Source organism: Macaca fascicularis, chromosome 2 (assembly GCF_037993035.2).
Source record: "Macaca fascicularis isolate 582-1 chromosome 2, T2T-MFA8v1.1".
Classification (NCBI taxonomy): Eukaryota; Metazoa; Chordata; class Mammalia; order Primates; family Cercopithecidae; genus Macaca; species Macaca fascicularis.
Window position 1 is genome coordinate 5,374,146 of NC_088376.1, and position 19,422 is coordinate 5,393,567.

A 19,422-nucleotide genomic window follows, 5' to 3' on the forward strand; every position below is an offset into this window, starting at 1 on the left:
AGAGAAAAATACTACATGTATGAAAGCACTTATAATATTATCTACAGTGGCAAAATATTACATTCAACTTAAGTGTTGTTGAGATGCGGTTTGTTTAAATAGCTATACAGCAATTTGAGGAAATGCTAAACAGTCACTAAAAGATTATTAATCATATTGTACCTACATTCTTATCATAATAAAATAACATTTTTAAAAGGCTAAAGCTACATAAAAATTGTTTACCACAGAAAGTTTAGCATAAATAAAAGTGGGATGCAAAATTTGACCAATTTCATTACTATAAATGGATAGAAATTGTGTGGTCATGTGAACAAAAGAAAACTCTCAAAAAATGAAAACCAATAACCATTTGATTTCTAGAGTTCAACACTTTATTCAACAAACTCTATTTGACACCTTCTACATGGCAGGTGGCAGGTAGCAGGGCTAATGGTGATTTTTCTTTTCTTCATTTTGAGCACGTTACTGCTGTTATCATTTCAGTCTGAGGGTAAAATCATTCTAAGAAAATCCCTAGCCAGGACTTAACCAGGAAATGTGTGGAAAGGAAGTTTTTGGCAGATTTATGTGAACACAAGCACCCTCTTGCTTCTTAAGGGAAGAATTCCAGGACTTGGAAAAGGAGACGTAGATACAGCAGCAATAAGCACACCTCAGAGGGAGGCCTGGGGAAAGGGGGCGGGTGTGGTGGCCAGCAGCCTGGCTGCAGGGGCACCTGCGCAATAAACTGATTGTCTTTCGCATCTGATTTTTCAGGATGCCATCCTTCAAAATCATGAGCTCTGGCTGTTGATCAAAAGAGAATTTGGATTCTCCTCTAAAAGTCAATATAGGACTTGGCAAAAGCAGCTGGCAGAAGACTCAACCTGGCCTCCCACAAACAGGACAGATTATTCAGGTGATGGCAAAAATGGATTCTACATCAACAGAGGCTATGAAAGCCATGAACAGATTCCAGAAAGAAAACTCAAACTGGGAAGCCAACCCACAGAACAGCATTTTTGGACCAGGCTGTAATCAGAATTGTTGTCGTACATGCTGAACAGCATTGCTTTTCTCCCCAAAATTAACACATTGTGGAGAAGTGATGATCCTCTCCCCTTATCTTTCCTCTCTCCATTCAAGCACTCAAAGCATATTTTCAATGCATTAAACCTAGCAGCAAAAGACCTTAGATAGGCTTATTCTGACTGTATGCTTTACCAATGAGAGAAAAACAATGCATTTCCTGTGTTATCCTTTTCAACAAACCGTATTCATTTTGCATAGTATTATTTTGTTTAAAATGAACAGCTTTCATGGTACTGTAGTCAAATTAGTAGTATGAACATCAATTGAAAAAAAATTGAGGGAACATTTGGTCTCTGAAAGTTTTACTAACACATTAGTTGTCACAAGTTTACTTAAATCTTTGTGAAGAACATTTACATATATATCTTTTCCCAAGGTCACAGTTCCTCTTTCTGTTTCACTTTTATGCTTTTCATAGAGAAACAAGGCCCAATCAACCCTTTCGGAAATTCAACCCTAACTATAAGAAGCCAGAATTATGTGGACGTGGTAGAATGAAGGAGATGTTTGTTAATTCCATATAATCTTGGCATGGGCACCATTAATGTCTAAGCAAATTCCACCAAAGTTTGGCATCACTCAATGTATACTGTTTTGGGGCCAGGGAACAGGAAGGTTTAGAACTGTAAAAAGATACTTAAAGAAGCATGGCAACATTATTTACTTCTTGTTACACATGAAAACCTCAAGTTGTTTTTTTTTTTTTTTTGAGGCTGGAGTGCAGTGGCACAATTTTGGCTCAGTGCAATCTCTGCCTTCCGGATTCAAGTGATTCCCCTGCCTCAGCCTCCCGAGCAGCTGGGATGCAGGCACCCACCATCATGCCCAGCTAATTTTTGTATTTTTAGTAAAGATGGCGTTTCACCATGTTGTCCAGGCTGGTCTCAAACTCCTGACCTCAAGTGATCCACCCGCCTCAGCCTCCCAAAGTGCTGGGATTACAGGCGTGAGCCACTGTGCCCGGCCTCAAGCTCTAACCTTAAAAGTTGTCCAGAACTCAACATTACTCATCTTAAAAACAATGCTAGAAAAGGGACTCATAGTATTTGTAACTGCAGCATGACAATTCTCAGGCTACTAAACAACCTTAAGTTCTATTTCATCTTTTAATTATCTAAATCATCCTATTAGATGCACATTAAATACCACATGAAAGGGTGCATCCTTTACAAATATGTTCTGTACACTATTACCTTTTATATATCACCCTCACCAGAAACTTGAGAGAAAATTTCTAGTGCACATTTTAAATTACCTACTAGGCTTGCCTTATAACGATAAATCTAATTTTGCTAATTTAACAGATCATAGGCAATTAGTTAACCAGTTCCATTACATGAGTGCCAATTATGTGCCTAATACCATGATGTACAGATTCAACACATGACAGCCTTGACTTTACAGTTCTGACATCTTAGAATGTTTTCAACATGAAATTTACTACAGTAAATCATATTATAAATGTTACACAAACCACCAGTGTAAATGCAAATTCCTATAAAAACAATCCTTCTGTGTTTAAATTTTGTTTGTTTCCTTTTTAACCATTTCTTGTGTTCACAGCTCTCTGGAAAGTAATAATTTCTACAATGTGTATAATTTAGCAGTTACCAATAACAAAAGTTTTAAAAAGAGATTTTGAGTTTGATTATAAACTATGTATCAAATTTTAAAAATGGTAGTTCAAGTTCCTTGAGCTGACATCTGTATTTAGTAATCTGACTTTTAGAATGAAAAGATTCAACTGATACACTGTATAACATTTAGATAGCATAAAAAGATTTTTTTTAATAGATTCAATAACAGTATAGGCTTTCCCCCTCCCCTCCCCAGGTTTTCTCCTACAACCTATAAGGTTTCTGGTGGACGATGATCTTTATTTCATAATTTTTATTCTTGAAATGTGATAAAGTTGAACTCCATCCCTGACTGTTAAAAATATGATCAGAAAAAGGTTTAACAGCCTTGGGAAAATCATTTCATAAAAGCATAAAAGCACAATTATAGGATATCAAATAATCACCTACAGGAAACACAAGCTGGACAGTCTTACGCTGGCCATCATCAAGAGGAACCATTTTTATGGGAAACTGATGACTACCTTCGTGAGCTGACCTCTAAGAGTGAAAACTACTGCACCTTCAAACACCACCAATGTGAACATGAATCCATGAATTTAATTTAAAAGTACATTTATGACATTATCTCCCACAGACAGGACAGTCTTCTGGAGTGGAGACATCCAGAGTTCTCTAGCAAGGCTGCACTTGAGGCTCTCAAGAGATTCTTGACTTCAGATTTTGCTCCTTCTCCCACTGGTGGGTGCAGTAATTCTACCGCACCCCGTCCTGCTGCTTCAGGTTAAGATTTGCCCTGTGTAGGCATCGTTTACTGAAAAGCAAGCGTACCTTGGGAAAGGCAACACATTATGCTACTGCCAGTCTCATCTTAACTTGACAATACTAAAAAACGGTTTTTTTTGTGTTTTTTTGAGATGGAGTCTCGCTCTGTCACCCAGGCTGGAGTGCAGTGGCACAATCTCGGCTCACTGCAAGCTCCGCCTCCCGGGTTCACGCCATTCTCTCGCCTCAGTCTCCTGAGTAGCTGGGACTACAGTCGCCTACCACCATGCCTGGCTAATTTTTTTGTATTTTTAGTAGAGATGGGTTTTCACCATGTTAGCCAGGATGGTCTCAATCTCCTGATGGTCTCAATCGTGATCTGCCCGCCTCGGCCTCCCAAAGTGCTGGGATTACAGGCGTGAGCCACCGCGCCCGGCCTGTTTTTTGTTTTTTTGTTTTTAACTAACTATTGGGAACAGGGCATAAAAGGAACAGAGATTTGAATTTAGAGTAAAAATGAAAGAGAAATTTTAGACATTGGCTCCTGGTAGGAGACACTCACACCTCCCCAGAAGACCAGTGGAAGAAGAGAGTGTTTGAGGGTTACTGGAGACAGAGTTGGTGCCATAAGAAAGGGAAAGAATTACTGAAAAAGAAGGGACGGGATATGGGGTCTCTGTGGCCCAGACTGCAGCACACAACTCCTTCTATTACCGTTATTATTAACCCTGCAATTAGCTTGTTGGGTATTTCTGGCCCTGGGGTGAAATGTAAGTAAGTTTAATAGGTACAAGACTTTCACTGAGTCTTCGCTTTAGTTACATTATATACCATGTTCCTAGTTTTCTCATTGTACCATCCCCCTAATATTAACTTGAACAATTCCTTTATTTAATGCCAAGCTTTTGATGATAGCATAAGACGGATGTCATTGGCTGGTGGTGTGGTTTATGGGGTCATGTTACAATGTCTGATGTAATCCCAGGTTATAGACAGCTGCACTCCCCCTTTCCCCACCTGCTGCCACCAAGAATTTCACTGGAACAGCATAGAAAGCAGTGTCTTTAACTGAACACATAATAAAATGAGAGAATAAAATTATGACACTCCTTGGCTTGTAGAAAAAGTCTTAAGAATATGAGATATTGTTTTCTAAATATGGCATCTTAAACATTTAATTATCTCTTCTCAAGGTTAAAAGGTCAAATCCCTGAAATACTTCAAAATCCAAAGGGAATAATATGTAACACTGTAGAAATAACAGCCCACTCTTACTTGTCATGTCCTCCTGACAAGCAAGCAGATTCCACAGAAATCACTGGAACTGAAACCCTGGAGCAAACAGCCTCTCCTCTTCCCATCCACCCTAATCTATACAGGTGCAGGAGGAAGATGAGGGCGCACTCCCCACAGCCTTGTAAATTAGAGTCCCTCAGACTACCTAACCAAAATGCTGAATTTCCCAACTTCTTTTCCAACAAGAAACATGAATTTCGATGTCAACTCTAACAATTTGGGGTTCTTAAAATTTCTTTCAAAACCATATATAAATAGTTTTTCATCCCTCTGGCAAAATGGCCACCCTCGGGGAAAAGGAAAATAATATTTATAGTAGAAATAAAATGTGATGAGATTTTGTTAAGATCTTCTGCTGGCTCACTCAAAAGGCTACTGCTTCTCGTTCAAGCTGCCACAGCAAATCTATGTTAGCAGGGGAAAAAAAAAATTCATTGGCTCAATGATAAGATAATATCAGTAAGCAATTTATATTAAAGAGCCTGCCATCCATCACAGGAATCTGCAACAGTAATGATGCACTGAAAATAAGTATTTACCCCAGGTTTTCTTTTTCCTCCTCCCAAATTCCTTCAATATCAATACCTCGTTGGTAAACTGTTAATAGTATTTTGTTCTTTGTCTTTTTGGAAACAAGCCCAGGAATGAGAAGGCACCAACAGCAGCTGTCACAAACCCAACGGTACTTATTGCTCGGTTGGCCTATAAGGAAACAAGAAGCAAACAAAAAACACATCATATACTAAAGACATCTCAGTGTCCTAAATGAAGCTTTAGCCTGTTTCCTACACTGAACATCTGTTTTAATGTATAATGGATATATTTAAAGTTCAATGCAAAATTAAAATTCTGCATAAAGATGAAGAAATGAATTTATAATTTTTATAATTATTTCAAACATGTAGATATATACATGTGGGTATATATTCCTCATATTTTTAAAGCACTCTGACAGTTTATAAACTCATTATCAACACAGTTCCCATTAGTCATAAACAGTACACGGGTGAAAGAGGTTAATATACCACTCCTGTTTTGCAAAACTTGGGATATCATAAGTAATTTGCCTGAGATCATTCCACGAAGATGTTTAAAGATAGGCTGAGTCTTCTAAAACACACACTCTTCTCCTGTGCAGCTCCGGCCCCTTAAATAAACACTTTGTGTTGGCTGGGTCTACACCAAGGTAAGTATCATATGAGAGAGAGAGACAGAGTGTGTGTGTGTGTATGTTTCTCTAAGGAGTGTCTATTAGCAAAATAATTCAGGGATGTCATCTGAGCTGAATACCCATAAGCTGTTCTTTGGTAGACACAATTTCTCTTCTGATAAACAAACTTCAAAAAAGCCAATACTGATGTTAACTATCATGTCAAAAATTAATTTCTCATGTAGACAAACCACTCTCAAGATCAATTGTCCATAAAGGAAGTCAGACATTTATAGCTTTAAGGGTATTAATCATCATGATGATGGGGGAACTAATGAATATTCATGGTTTTCTTGGCACTCAACTAATATTGCCTTCCATTCAAATGGGTTTGAGTGCAATTTTATGACGCAGAGGTCACATTCAGATACTTCAGAATTATCAGGTACTCTGAAAACATTTGTTCTCTCTGGGATTTAAGAATCAGATCTTTCAAATAAAGCAAAATATTTTTCCCAAATGGCTCTGGGGAACCAGTCTAAGAGCTGGAAAGCCTAACCCAGGTCATATTTGAGCATGCCCTCTGTCTAACCACAGCCTTCCGCCATGGGGCCTGCCACTCACATGTTACTACAACGCAATGCTACCTCCCTAACTGCAGCTTCCCTTTTAGGAACAGGCACAAGGGCCAGGGCCAGGAAAGAGGCACACAACAGGAATCTTAGCTCCACGTGTTTGCAGCATGTGTTCACTCCACTACACCATCCTGTCGTGGGCAGAGACTAGGCCTGTAATTGTGACCCACTCTCTCTGCTCCAACCCCCAGATGCCAGGGAGAATGGTAAGGGCAAACAACTTGGCACTAGCCCTGACAAATCCTGTTTTACTTTATAATTTTGATTTTATTTGATTTCTTATCTATTTTATTTATATTTTAATTAATCCTTACCTAAACTATTTCCTAGGAGAGAGTCGGAATTCACTGTAGCACAGAGCTGCCCACATACCATATTCGGGGGGCGGGGGAGAAGAGGCAGGAGGATGCAGGATATAAGATAAAATCCCAAAGAAGGGGAAGAGTCACTAATTAAGACAGGGATCAAGCCCAACCCTAGTACAATTCCAGGCAGACAGTGAGATCCCAAGAAGGTCTAATAGAGAGAAATGGGGTAGTCAAAAAAAAATACGAAGGTGCAATCAGTGTCTTTAAATAGAGGTGTCAAATGGTAGCAGGGTACGGCCCTTGGAAAACGGCAGGGTCCTACAGATAGTGTGCCCCAGCGAGGTGCAGCCCTGACTGACTAGGTATCTTTCAGCCACTACAAACACAAGATGTTAACGAAAGCCCACAAATTTAAGAGGGCTGGTTGGGGGATGGGCAACCTGATCCCAAACCATAATCCCTAGAGATGACACAGGCCAGATACCACGATCATAAAGCCACTTTAAGCAGTGCCACTTTAAGACAGTTTCCCCAATTCCAAATGTTAATTTATTTCAAGTCTCATTCTAGATAATGAATCTCATGTAACTGGGACAATCCATTGGAGTTAGGAGTAATGGGATGTGATGTGCAAGATTACAACATCTCAGGATGTTCTTGGTGAACCAGCATGAACGAGAACTTTTACTTCATGGCTTACTTTGGATTATAAGGTCACCAAATCCAACTGTGCATTCTTTATCCTTTAGAGGGCTTTCTGTCCATGTGCCATAATAATGGCCTCATTCTAGGGATCTGTACCTGGCCTAATGAAATATTAGCTGAATCTGGAGTGGCTGTGTCTAGACAGCAGTGTCGCGGGGACACAGATGTGTGGCAGGTTTATCAAAACGCTCCTTCCTGAGGCATCCTAAGGCTGTGGTCATATGTACTGAAGCACCATCAGAATGTGTTCATGTGTTGCCTCGGCCAGGCCTACTGAAGGGTGTCAGAATCTTTGAAAAAGATAGAGACATTTTCATAATTTGGTCTATGAGAGTACAAAATGTTCTTAGAAATTTTGAAAAATACATAAAAGATAAGACACAAAGTGAGAGAAAACAACTGTAGAAGACAAATCTGATAAAGGAGTGTTATCTAAAATATAAAAAGAACTCTTGAAATTCAACAATAGGAAAATGAACAGCTGAATTAAAAAACAGGCAAGATCATCAAGAGATATATCATCAAAGATGACATGCAAAGAAGCATATAAAAAGATGCTCAACATTACATGTAACTAGGCAACTGCAAACTGAAACAAGATGCCTATTAAAAAGGTTAAAATTCAAAATACTGATAACATAAAATGCTGGCAAGGATGTGGAACAACAAGAACTCTCATTGCTGAGACTGCAAAATGCAAAATGATACACTCATTCAGGAAGACAGTTTGGCAGTGTCTTACAAAACTAAGAATATTCTAACCACATGATCTAGCAGTCACGCTCCTTGGTACTTACCAAAAGGAGCTGAATACTTATGTCCACATAAAAACCTGCACATGGAGGTTTATAGTGGCTTTATTCATAATTGCCAAAACTTGGAAGCAACCAAGATGTCCTTCAGTGGGTGAATGGATAAATAAGCTGTGGTAAATCAAGGAAATGGAATACCATTCAGTGCTAAAAAGAAATGAGGAATCAATCCACAAAAGTATATGAAGAAACCTTAAATACATATTACTACGCGAAAGAAGCCAATCTGAAAAAAGTCACATGCTACATGATTTCAGCAACATGATATTCTGCAAATGGGAAAACTATGGAGATGGTAAAAAAAAAAAAAATCAATGATTGTCAGGGATTTGCAGGGAAGGGAGGATGAATAGGTGGAGCGCAGGAGTTTTAGGGCAGGAAAATTATTATTTATAATACTATAATGGTGGATTGTGTCATTTTAAATTTGTCTAAACCATAGAATTCGTAACACAACCAGTGAACCCTAATGTAAACTATGGACTTTGGTTGACAATGATGTATTAATGTTGGTTAATCAATTTTTCACAGTGGTATGGTAATGATGATAGAGATGGCTATACTGGGTGGGGAAGGAGGAGAGAGTTCTACACTTTCAGCTCAATTTTGCTATGAAGCTAAAAACTGCTCTAGAAAATTGAATCTATTATTTTTTGTTTCAAATACAGAAAAGCACAATGAAGAAAAAAAGATGAAATCATAATCTTACCCTTCTTACCTTTTTTATGCCTTACTAGTTTTTAAATAGCCATTCCCCAAGAAAACATTTCTAAGCTCAAGGGCCCTAAGCTTAAAGGAATTCAAAAAACTAATCTAATATTAGCTATTATTAGTAGTCATACTATTAGTTATTGATAATAATATATAATCCAGTTGCTGTTAGATCAAGATTTTATTGACTATGTTAACAAAGATCTATAAAATTCCTGGATACCATTATGAAAAGTAATATCCACTATGGGCATGCTATTTATTGGGATGGATAATACATAATACAGTATGCTGAGAGACCTCAAATATCTCCATAATCTTTCAAACGACCTGTGTTGATTAGAAGACTGATAAACAGTGGGTCCAAGGACACTCCACTAATAATGGTGATGATGGGGTTCTCACTCAGGTCCGTGAACACCAAAGCTTAGGTAGGCTTTTAAGGCTGTCACTGCATCATCTTCATCAGAACCTGCCAGAAACAGGTTCTTACTATTTGTTGAAGAAAAATTAAGTTTTCATGTGTCTTGGGTCTAGATATGAAAGGTGAAATGATGATGGATTACAAGTTACAGTCAAGTAAGAAGATGGCTCTAATCTCTTTTTTTAAAACATTTAAAAAGTATTGCTTATTTGTAACCACTTTACTGAAAACTGGCTGACATGCAAAAGGCTGTAGATGTTTCATGTGTTCAACTTGATGTATCTGGAGATAAGTATACCCCCATGAAACCATCATTACAATCGATGCCATAAAGTTTATACATCACCTCCACCATGAAACCATCATCACAATCAATGCCATGAACTTATCCATCACCTCCACCATGAAACCATCATCACAATCAATGCCATGAACTTATCCATCACCTCCACCATGAAACCATCATCAAGATCAATGCCATGAACTTATCCATCACCTCCACCATGAAACCATCATCAAGATCAATGCCATGAACTTATCCATCACCTCCACCATGAAACCATCATCAAGATCAATGCCATGAACTTATCCATCATCTCCACCATGAAACCATCATCAAGATCAATGCCATGAACTTATCCATCACCTCCACCATGAAACCATCATCAAGATCAATGCCAGGAACTTATCCATCATCTCCACCATGAAACCATCATCAAGATCAATGCCATGAACTTATCCATCACCTCCACCATGAAACCATCATCAAGATCAATGCCATGAACTTATCCATCACCTCCACCATGAAACCATCATCAAGATCAATGCCAGGAACTTATCCATCACCTCCACCATGAAACCATCATCAAGATCAATGCCAGGAACTTATCCATCACCTCCACCATGAAACCATCATCAAGATCAATGCCAGGAACTTATCCATCACCTCCACCATGAAACCATCATCAAGATCGATGCCATGAACTTATCCATCACCTCCACCATGAAACCATCATCAAGATCAATGCCATGAACTTATCCATCACCTCCACCATGAAACCATCATCAAGATCAATGCCAGGAACTTATCCATCACCTCCAAAAGCTTCCACCCACTCCCTTTGTTGGTTTGTGCTAAGAATACTTAAGATCTAACCTCTTAGCAAATTTTAAAGTAGGCCACATAGTATCATTAATCATAGGCCCTATGTTGTACAGTATATCTCCAGAACTTATTTGTCTTGCATGACTGAAATTTTCTACCCTTTGACTAACATCTCCTCATTTCCAAAAATAAAATAAGTAAACAAATAAAAAATTGCTTGGTTAGTGCAGTGAACAACTTTGTCATTAACAAAGAAGAAGAATGGAACCTATTTTTATCTATACACCACCAATTTTCAATGCAAAAGTAAGCAGGAATTTGTGTGTACCCTCTATGTTCTAGCTCAAAAGCAATTTATTGTTACATGTGAGCAGAACATTCATTATGTTAATACATTTCCTAATGAGAATGAATTTCCAATTATTTCCTAATGAAAACAAATATATCCTTTCATTATGTTCTATCTCCCATTTTCCCACACCTTTTTATTTAAAAAAACATTTTTAGATCTAATTAGCATACCACATATTTACCCGCTGAAATAATGTAGCTCAATGTTTTCAGTATATTCATAGACTTGTACAACAATCACAATTTTGAAACTTTTCATCATTCCAAAAAGATACCTCTTACCCTTTAGTAGTCTCCCCTCATTTGCCTCGACCCCCTCAGCCCCAGGCACCACTAATTTATTTTGTCTCTATAGATTTCCCTATTCTAGGCATCTCATATCAATGAAATAATATAATATGTAGTCTTTTGTGATTGGCTAAGTAGGCAACTTGGCATATGTTTTCAAGGTCCATACTGTAGCATGTATCAGTACTTCATTTCTTTTTATTGTTGAAAAATAATCCATTGTATGGATATACCCCATTTTGTTTATCCATTGCCCATTAGATGGATATTTGAGTTATTTCTACATTTTGACTATTAGAACTGATGCTGCTATAAACATTCACGTGCGGGTTTCTGTGTGGACATATGTTTCATTTATCTTGGATATATACCCAGGATTAGAATAGCTGAGTCATATAGTAATACTACATTTAATTTTAGAGGAATTGCCACTGTTTTCCAAAGGAGTTATATCATTTTACATGCCTACCAGAAGTGCACGAGAGTTCTAATTTCTTCACTTCCTTGCCAACACTTACCATCTTTTGTATTATAGCAATCCTATTGGCTGTGAAGCGAAATCTCATTATGGCTTTGATTTACATTTCCCTGATGAAAATACATACTCTAGATATGTATCTGAAAAGGGTCCAGTATCCAGAGTACCTAAAGAAAACTTACTGCTGAACAATAAAAAGGCAAATAATCCAATTTAAAAATGGGCAAAAAGGCCGGGTGCAGTCGCTCACACCTGTAATCCCAGCACTTTGGGAGGCCAAGGCAGGCGGATCGTGAGGTCAGGAGTTTGAGAACAGCCTGGCCAACATGAGACCAGCCTGGTCAACATGGTCTCTACTAAAAATACCAAAAAATTAGCTGGGCATGGTGGCAGATGCTTGTAATCCCAGCTACACGGGAGGCTGAGGCAGGAAAATAACTTGAACCCATGAGGCAGAGGTTGCAGTGAGCCGAGATCGTGCCACTGCACTCCAGCCTGGGAAACAGAGCAAGCCTCCATCTCAAAACAAACAAACAAAAACAACAACAAACAAACAAACAAAAGGGCAAATAACCTTAATAGGCATTTCTCCAAAGGTGATATACAAATGGCCAATAAGCACATAAATTGATGCTCAACGTCATTAGCCATCAGGAAAATGAAAATCAAAACCACAGTCAATTTGAATCTTGGGTATAGGGAAGGGTAAGTAGGATTTTGAAAAATTAGGCTCAAGAGGTGCAGGGTTTAGATAACAGGAGGCTTTGCTAGCCTTCTTATACATGCCATTTTCCCAAGCTTTTGTGAGAAGAATTATAACCTCATTTCTTACTCAGGATAGAAATGTATAACTGATCCACCATTTCAAAATACTGGAAGTCTTCGATAAATCTGAATTATTAAAATATTATGGTATTATCTTTCAAATTTTTAGTCACCTTTTAAAAAGTTTTCATAGGTAACAACTCACTGGAGTTTAATCTATTAAATTATTTTTCATATTTTAATATTTTAAATGAACACTTTATATGTATTTTGGATGAAGAGGACTTTCTTTTGATAATAGTTTTATATATCCATTCTCTTGTATCACCTTAATATTCATTTTTAGTTTACTGGACTGGTGGGACAACACATAGGGAAAGACAAACATGCTGTTAGCTAGAAATCCATCACACTACTAAACAATGGCAGTAACTGACAAAATTGTAAAGTACTTTAAAAATAAAGTCAATTAGTCTATCAAAAGTCATCCCAGAGCTCAGTGAATCAAACATCTACTTAAAGGCACAAAATTTCATTGAAATTAGCAATTTCAAGGAAAGAGACAACATTCACAAGCCCACTAAGACATGTCATTAGTTAGCCTCTGTCCACCAATGAAAAAAAATTTAAGAACAACCATCTGTGATATTGGTAAACTCCCACTGAAAAAACTCAACATCCTTTCCAGCGTATTCTTTTCAGTATATGAGGTCACTGATTTGAAACTGCTGTATGGTGAAGTAACAGGAAAAAAAGAAAGACTAAAGGCAGTAAGACGGACAGAATGCTATGGTCTTGATTCTACTTCAAGTCCCTTCTAGCTCAAAATTCACAATATCCATGTTTTAGTCTCAGTTTGATTATTAACTTGTTGCAGGACCTTGCAAGTCCATTCTCTGTTCTTCGGTGTTCTCATACTTTCTGGTTCTTTTCATTTGGTTTGAGACCTGGGAACCTTATCATAGCCAACAGTTATTCTTTTTTCAATGTAAGAATATCTCCTAAAGAAAACTCACCTGCTGTGAAACTCCTTCTCCATAGCGAAGCAATGTCACAAAATGTTCACAGTTGTTGACAAGTAAGTTATAGGCCACTTCCTGTCCAATTACAAACTCTGATCGCTTTATAATTTCTTCCACAGGGAGAGGGGGGTACGTTTCATCGTATTTATTGTTTATCCTGTATGTGTCATTTCCCACAACATCCTTCAAGAGCTGCATTTTCACCAGGGCCTTACTGCTGAATACAGACTTGGCGCTTGTAAAGGACACAGGAATGCCATCTATAAAGGAGAATTCTGGTTAGTAAGGTATAGTGACCCAGTCCAATGAACTCTAATGCCATCTAAAGACTTTGGAAATGCTGGCATGTCTAAACCTAGCCCTGTTCCTAACTTATTATTAAAGCAAAGCCACTTAATCTCATTAGCCTTAAGCAGTTATTCTGTAACTTAGCAGTAACACTTACTATTGTATGAGTGAGAATATAAGAAAAACTTTTTGAAAATGTATGATGTTCCCATAGAACAAATTGGGTGAGAACACTCTACTTACCCTTGGGAAATAAATTCTCTGTAAACTGGTATTATTAGAGATGTTGGTATGTGTGTCTAACATAGATACAGATAAGATTATTGTCCACTTTTTCTATAAAGCAGTTTTTTGCTCAGCATCTGAACCCTTCCAAATTAATCTTATAGAGTGCACTGTTATTAGTAGGCACAGCCTAGTGTCTAAGCTCCCTAAGCGTCTGAAACTTGTTTTTCAACTAAGCATCAATTTGGGGTCCAATTTCCTATTCCGAAACCTGCATGGTACCTCAGTCCTGTGAGAGGACGGTTGAAGTCAGGCTGGGGTCCTGCTTTTTTCCTGCCAGTTCCTTTGGCCAAAAAAAAAAAAAAAAAGCCCCCTAACTCCTGAGCCTGAAGCTAACTTGGTAGGCACTGTCTACCAGACATGGCCCCAGGCAGTGACCTACCCACTTATGACAATGCCCCATGCCCCACACTCCACCTTGGCTGCCTCTGCTCATAAGCATTTGCTAGTCCACCAGGAGCTACTGTATCTTTGGTCTGACAATGTCAGTACTTTAGGTTGGAGAGATGATTCCTCAGGGTAGAGGTCTAAAGCCAGGCTCCGGTCCTTGTCAGACTGCCCACAACTGCTATGTTTGGCCATGTTCAGGTCAACCATGAGAGAAAGAGTCTCCTCATAACTAGCGTTTAGAAACTTTCTCTTTTAGTAATGACTAAAAGCAAAACTTTTTTTCCACTAGCCTTCTGTCTGTCCTTCTTCTCACAGAATGTGAGGTGTTCCAGTGAACATCTTACACATTGAAAGTTCTCACACATTACAAGTCCTCAGAGCACATATCTCCCAGTTAGAATTACTAAACATATTTTTAATAACCACATGCAAAAATTAGAAAATAAAAATTTGGAGAGGTAAACTGGCTAGGAAAATGTATCACAGTAGTTAACAATAGAATTGAGTATCTATCTATAGGACCAAAGCTGAATGCTCAAACCACAATAATATGGAATTTAAGGCATGAAAATAAGAAAACAGCATGAATATGTCATATTGTTTTCCAGGTATGAAAACTGCAGAGATAATGTAGATGTAGAGGGTTGCTTAGTATTAACCACTAGACTTTGGAAGCTCTGAATCATAAATATCATTTCGTTTGTCATTTTCACTTATAATATTCTAAAATAAGAGGCAAATACTTTAAAATGTTGCAAAAAACCACTTCATTAAAAAGTATCAGAAGTTCCCAAGATAATAAAACTTAGGTCTATAAATACGTAAGGTAACCTGAGGAAAATACTCCAGGTTATTTATCTGTTATCTGCATACACTTTTTTTTTGTTTTGTTTTTTTGATATGGAGTCTTGCTTTGTTGCCCAGGCTGGAGTGCAGTGGCACAATCTCAGCTCACTGCAACCTCCACCTCCTGGGCTCAAGTGATACTCCTGCTTCAGCCTCCTGAGTAGCTAGAACTGCAGGCACCTGCCACCACACCTGGCTAATTTTTGTATTTTTTGTAGAGACAGGGTTTCACCATGTTGGCCAGGCTGGTCTTGAACTCCTGACCTCAACTGATCTGCCCACCTTGGCCTACCAAAGTGCTGGATTACAGGCGTGAGCCACCATGTCGGGTCTGCATACGCTTTTTATTAATAATTTGTGCTCATTTTTAAACATTTATAAAATACAGAAAAACAAAGCATATAAATGTACACAGGTATCACCCATTATCCCACCACCCAGAAGTAACTGCTAGTATTATTTTGATATACTTCTATTAGGACATTTACTAACATATGCATAGGTGCATGTACATGTCTGCACTCCTGTGTGTACATATTTTTTTTTTAGCAAACTGGGTATATGACGTATTACATTTTTTCAACTTTTATTTTGGATTCCGAGGTTACATGTGCAGGTTTGTTACATGAGTACATTTTGTGATGCTGACGTTTGGCATATGGATGATCCAGTCATCCAAGTAGTGAGCATAGTACCCAATACATAGTTTTTCAGTCCACACCTTCCTCCCTCCTCCCTCTAACAGTCCCAGTGCCTATTGTTCCCATCTCTATCTCCATGTGTACTCAATGTTCAGTTCTCGCTTGTAAGTGAGAACATAAGGTATTTGGCTTTTTGTTCCTGCATCAATTTCGTTAGGATAATGGCCTCCAGCTCCTCCACCCATGTTGCTCCAAAGGACATTATTTCCTTTTCATGGCTGTATAGTATTCCATGGTGTCTCTCTGTGTGTGTGTGTGTGTGTGTGTATGTGTGTGTATATGTGTGTGTATCACCTTTTCTTTATCCAATTCACTATTGATAGGCATCTAGACTGATTCTGTCCTTCCTATGTGAATAATGCTGTGATGAACATACAAGTACATGTGTCTTTTTGGTAGAATAATTTATTTTCCTTTAGGTATATATAACCCAGTAATACGATTGCTGGATCAAATGGTAGTTCTCTTTTAAGCTCTTTGATAAATCTCCAATCTGCTTTCCACAGTGGCTGAACTAATTTACATTCCCACCAACAGTGTGTATACATTCCCTTTTCTCTGCAGCATCACCAGCATCTGTTATTTTTTGACTTTTCAATAATCACCATTCTGACTGACGTGAGATGGTATCTCACTGTGGTTTTGATTTGCATTTCTGTGATGATTAGTGATGATGAGCATTGTTTCGCAGGTCTGTTGGTTGCCTAAATGTCCTCTTTTCAGAAGTGTCTGTTCCTGTCTTTGGCCATTTTTTTTTTTTAATTTTTTATTTTTTTTATTTTTTTTTAAATTTATTATTATTATACTTTAAGTTGTAGGGTACATGTGCATAACGTGTAGGTTTGTTACATATGTATACTTGTGCCATGTTGGTGTGCTACACCCATCAACTCGTTTTTACATGTTGATTAAATTCCTTGTAAACTCTGGATACTAGACTTTTGTCAGATGCACAATTTATGAATATTTTCTCCCATTTTGTAGACCATTTATTCTGTTGACAATTTCTTTTGCTGTGCAGAAGCTCTTTTGTTTACTTAGGTCCCACTTGTCAATGTTTCTTTTTGTTGCAATTCACTTTGGAGACTTAGACATAAATTATTTGCCAAAGCTGATGTCAAGAAGTGTGTTTCCTAGGTTTTCTTCTGGGACTTCTATAGTTTGAGTTTCTTTTTTAATTATTATTATACTTTAAGTTCTAGGGTACATGTGCACAACGTGCAGGTTTGTTACATATGTATACATGTGCCATGTTGGAGTTCTTCATTTAAACTTTTAGTCCATCTTGAGTAAATTTTTGCACATAGTAAAAGGTAGGGGTCCAGTTTTTTTCTTCTGCATATGGCTAGCCAGTTATTCCAGCACCATTTATTGAATAGGAAGACCTTTCCCCATTGCTTATTTTTGTTGAATTCATCAAAGATCATCAGATGGATTTGGGTGCTTGGCTTTATTTCTGGGTTCTCTATTCTGTTCCCTTGGTCTGTGTGTCTGTTTTTGTACCAGTGCCATGATGTTTTGGTTACTATAGCCTTCTAGTAGAGTTTGAAGTTGGGTAATGTGCCTCCAGCTTTTTTTAGTTTTTGCTATTTGGGCTCTTTTTTGGTTCCATGTAAATTTTAGAATATTTTTTCTAATTCTGTGAAGAACGGCATTGGTAGTTTGATAGAAATAGCATTGAATCCGTAGACTGCTTTGGGCAATTTGAGCATTTTAAAATTATTTCTTCCAATCCGTGAGCATGGAATGTTTTTCCATTTATTTGTCTCATCTCTGATTTCTTTTAGCAGTGTTTTGTAGTTCTCCTTGTAGAGATCTTTCACCTTCTTGGTTAGATGTATTCCTAGGTATTTTATTTATCTGTGGCTACTGTAAATGGAATTATGTTTTTAATTTGGCTCTCAGCTAGAATGTTATTGGTGTATAAAAATGCTACTGATTTTTGTACACTGATTTTGTATCCTGAAACTTTACTGAAGTTGTTTATCAGTTCCAGGAGGCTTCTGGTGGAGTTTTCAGGGCTTTCTAGGTACAGAATCAAATATTCAACAAAAAGAGGTAATTTAACTTACTTTTTTCCTATTTGGATGCCTTTTCTTTCCTTCTTTTGCCTCACTGCTCTGGCTAGCACTTTCAATACTATGTTGAACAGGAATAGTCAGAGTGAACACCCTTGTTTTGTTTCAGTTCTAAAGGGGAATGACCCATTCAGTATGATGTTTGCTGTGGGTGTCTCATAAATGATTCATTATTTTGAGGTATGTTCCTTCAATGCCAATTCTGTTCAGGGTTTTTATCATGAAGGGATGTTGTATTTAATCAAAGGCTTTTCTGTATCTATTGAGATGATCATATGGTTTTTGGTTTTCACTCAGTTTATGTGGTGAATCATATTTATTGATTTGTGTATGCTGAACCAATCTTCTATCTCAGGAATAAAGCCTACTTGATTATGAATTAACTTTTTGATGTGCTGCCACATTTGGTTTGCTAGTCTTTTGATGAGGATTTTTGCATCTACGTTCATCAGGAATATTGGCCTGAAGTTTTCTTTTTTTGTGTCTCTCTCCTGATTTTGGTATCAGGATGATGCTAGTTTCACAGAATGAGTCAGGAAGGAGTCCTTCCTCCTTGAGTTTTCAGAGTCGTTTCAGTAGGATTGGTACCAGTTCTCTGTACACCTCCTGGAATTTGGCTGTGAATCCATCTGCTCCAGGGCTTTTTTTGGTTGGTAGTTTTTTATTTGTTATTGTTACTTATTCAATTTTGAAACTTTTTTCCTGGCTCAATGTTGAAAAGTTGTGTGTTTCAGAATTTGTCCATTTCCTCTAAATTTTCTAACTTATGTATATAGAGATGTTCATAATAGTCTCTATGGACCTTTTGTATTTCTGAAGGGCTGGTTATAATGTCATCTTTGTCATTTCTGATGGCACTTCTTTGGATCTTTTTTCCTTTGTTAATCTAGATAGCAGTCTATCAATCTTGTTTATCCTTTCAAAAAACAAATTATTTGTTTCATTAATTTTGTATGGATTTTTGTATCTCTATTTCTTTCAGTTTTTCTCCAATTTTAGATTTATTTTGTCCTGCTAGCTTGGGGTTGGTCTTCTTTTTTTTTTTCCTAGTTCCACTATGTGCAATATTAGGTTGTTAATCTGAGCTCCTTCTAACTTCTTAATGACTGTGTTTAGTGCTATAAACTTTCCTCTTAACACTGATTTAGGTGCATCCCAAAGATTTTGGTAAGTTGTGTCTCTATATTGATTAATTTCAAAGAACTTTTTGATTTCTGCCCTCATTTCATTTTCCACCTGTATTCTTCAGGGTTCTCTAGAGGGGCAGGACTAATAGGACAGATGTATATATGAAAGGAAGTTTATTAAGGAGTATTGACTCACACGACCACAGGTGAAGTCCCACAATAGGCTGTCTGCAAGGGGTGG

General features: G+C 37.6%; 2 protein-coding genes across 2 annotated transcripts in view; one reads left to right on the top strand and one right to left on the bottom strand.

Moving 5' to 3' along the window:
• Nucleotides 1-1,809, top strand: part of ATP13A5 (ATPase 13A5) — a 115,021-nt gene extending 113,212 nt beyond the window's left edge. Inside the window, exon 30 of the mRNA XM_005545383.5 lies at nucleotides 760-1,809. Within this exon, the coding sequence (XP_005545440.3) occupies nucleotides 760-1,020 (261 nt within the window). The 3' untranslated portion in view covers nucleotides 1,021-1,809. The remainder of the gene's footprint in view (nucleotides 1-759) is intronic.
• A 2,752-nt stretch (nucleotides 1,810-4,561) lies between these two features.
• Nucleotides 4,562-19,422, bottom strand: part of PLAAT1 (phospholipase A and acyltransferase 1) — a 36,562-nt gene continuing 21,701 nt past the window's right edge. Inside the window, 2 exon segments of the mRNA XM_005545384.5 lie at nucleotides 4,562-5,414; nucleotides 13,461-13,726. Coding sequence (XP_005545441.3) covers nucleotides 5,313-5,414; nucleotides 13,461-13,726 — 368 coding nt within the window. The 3' untranslated portion in view covers nucleotides 4,562-5,312.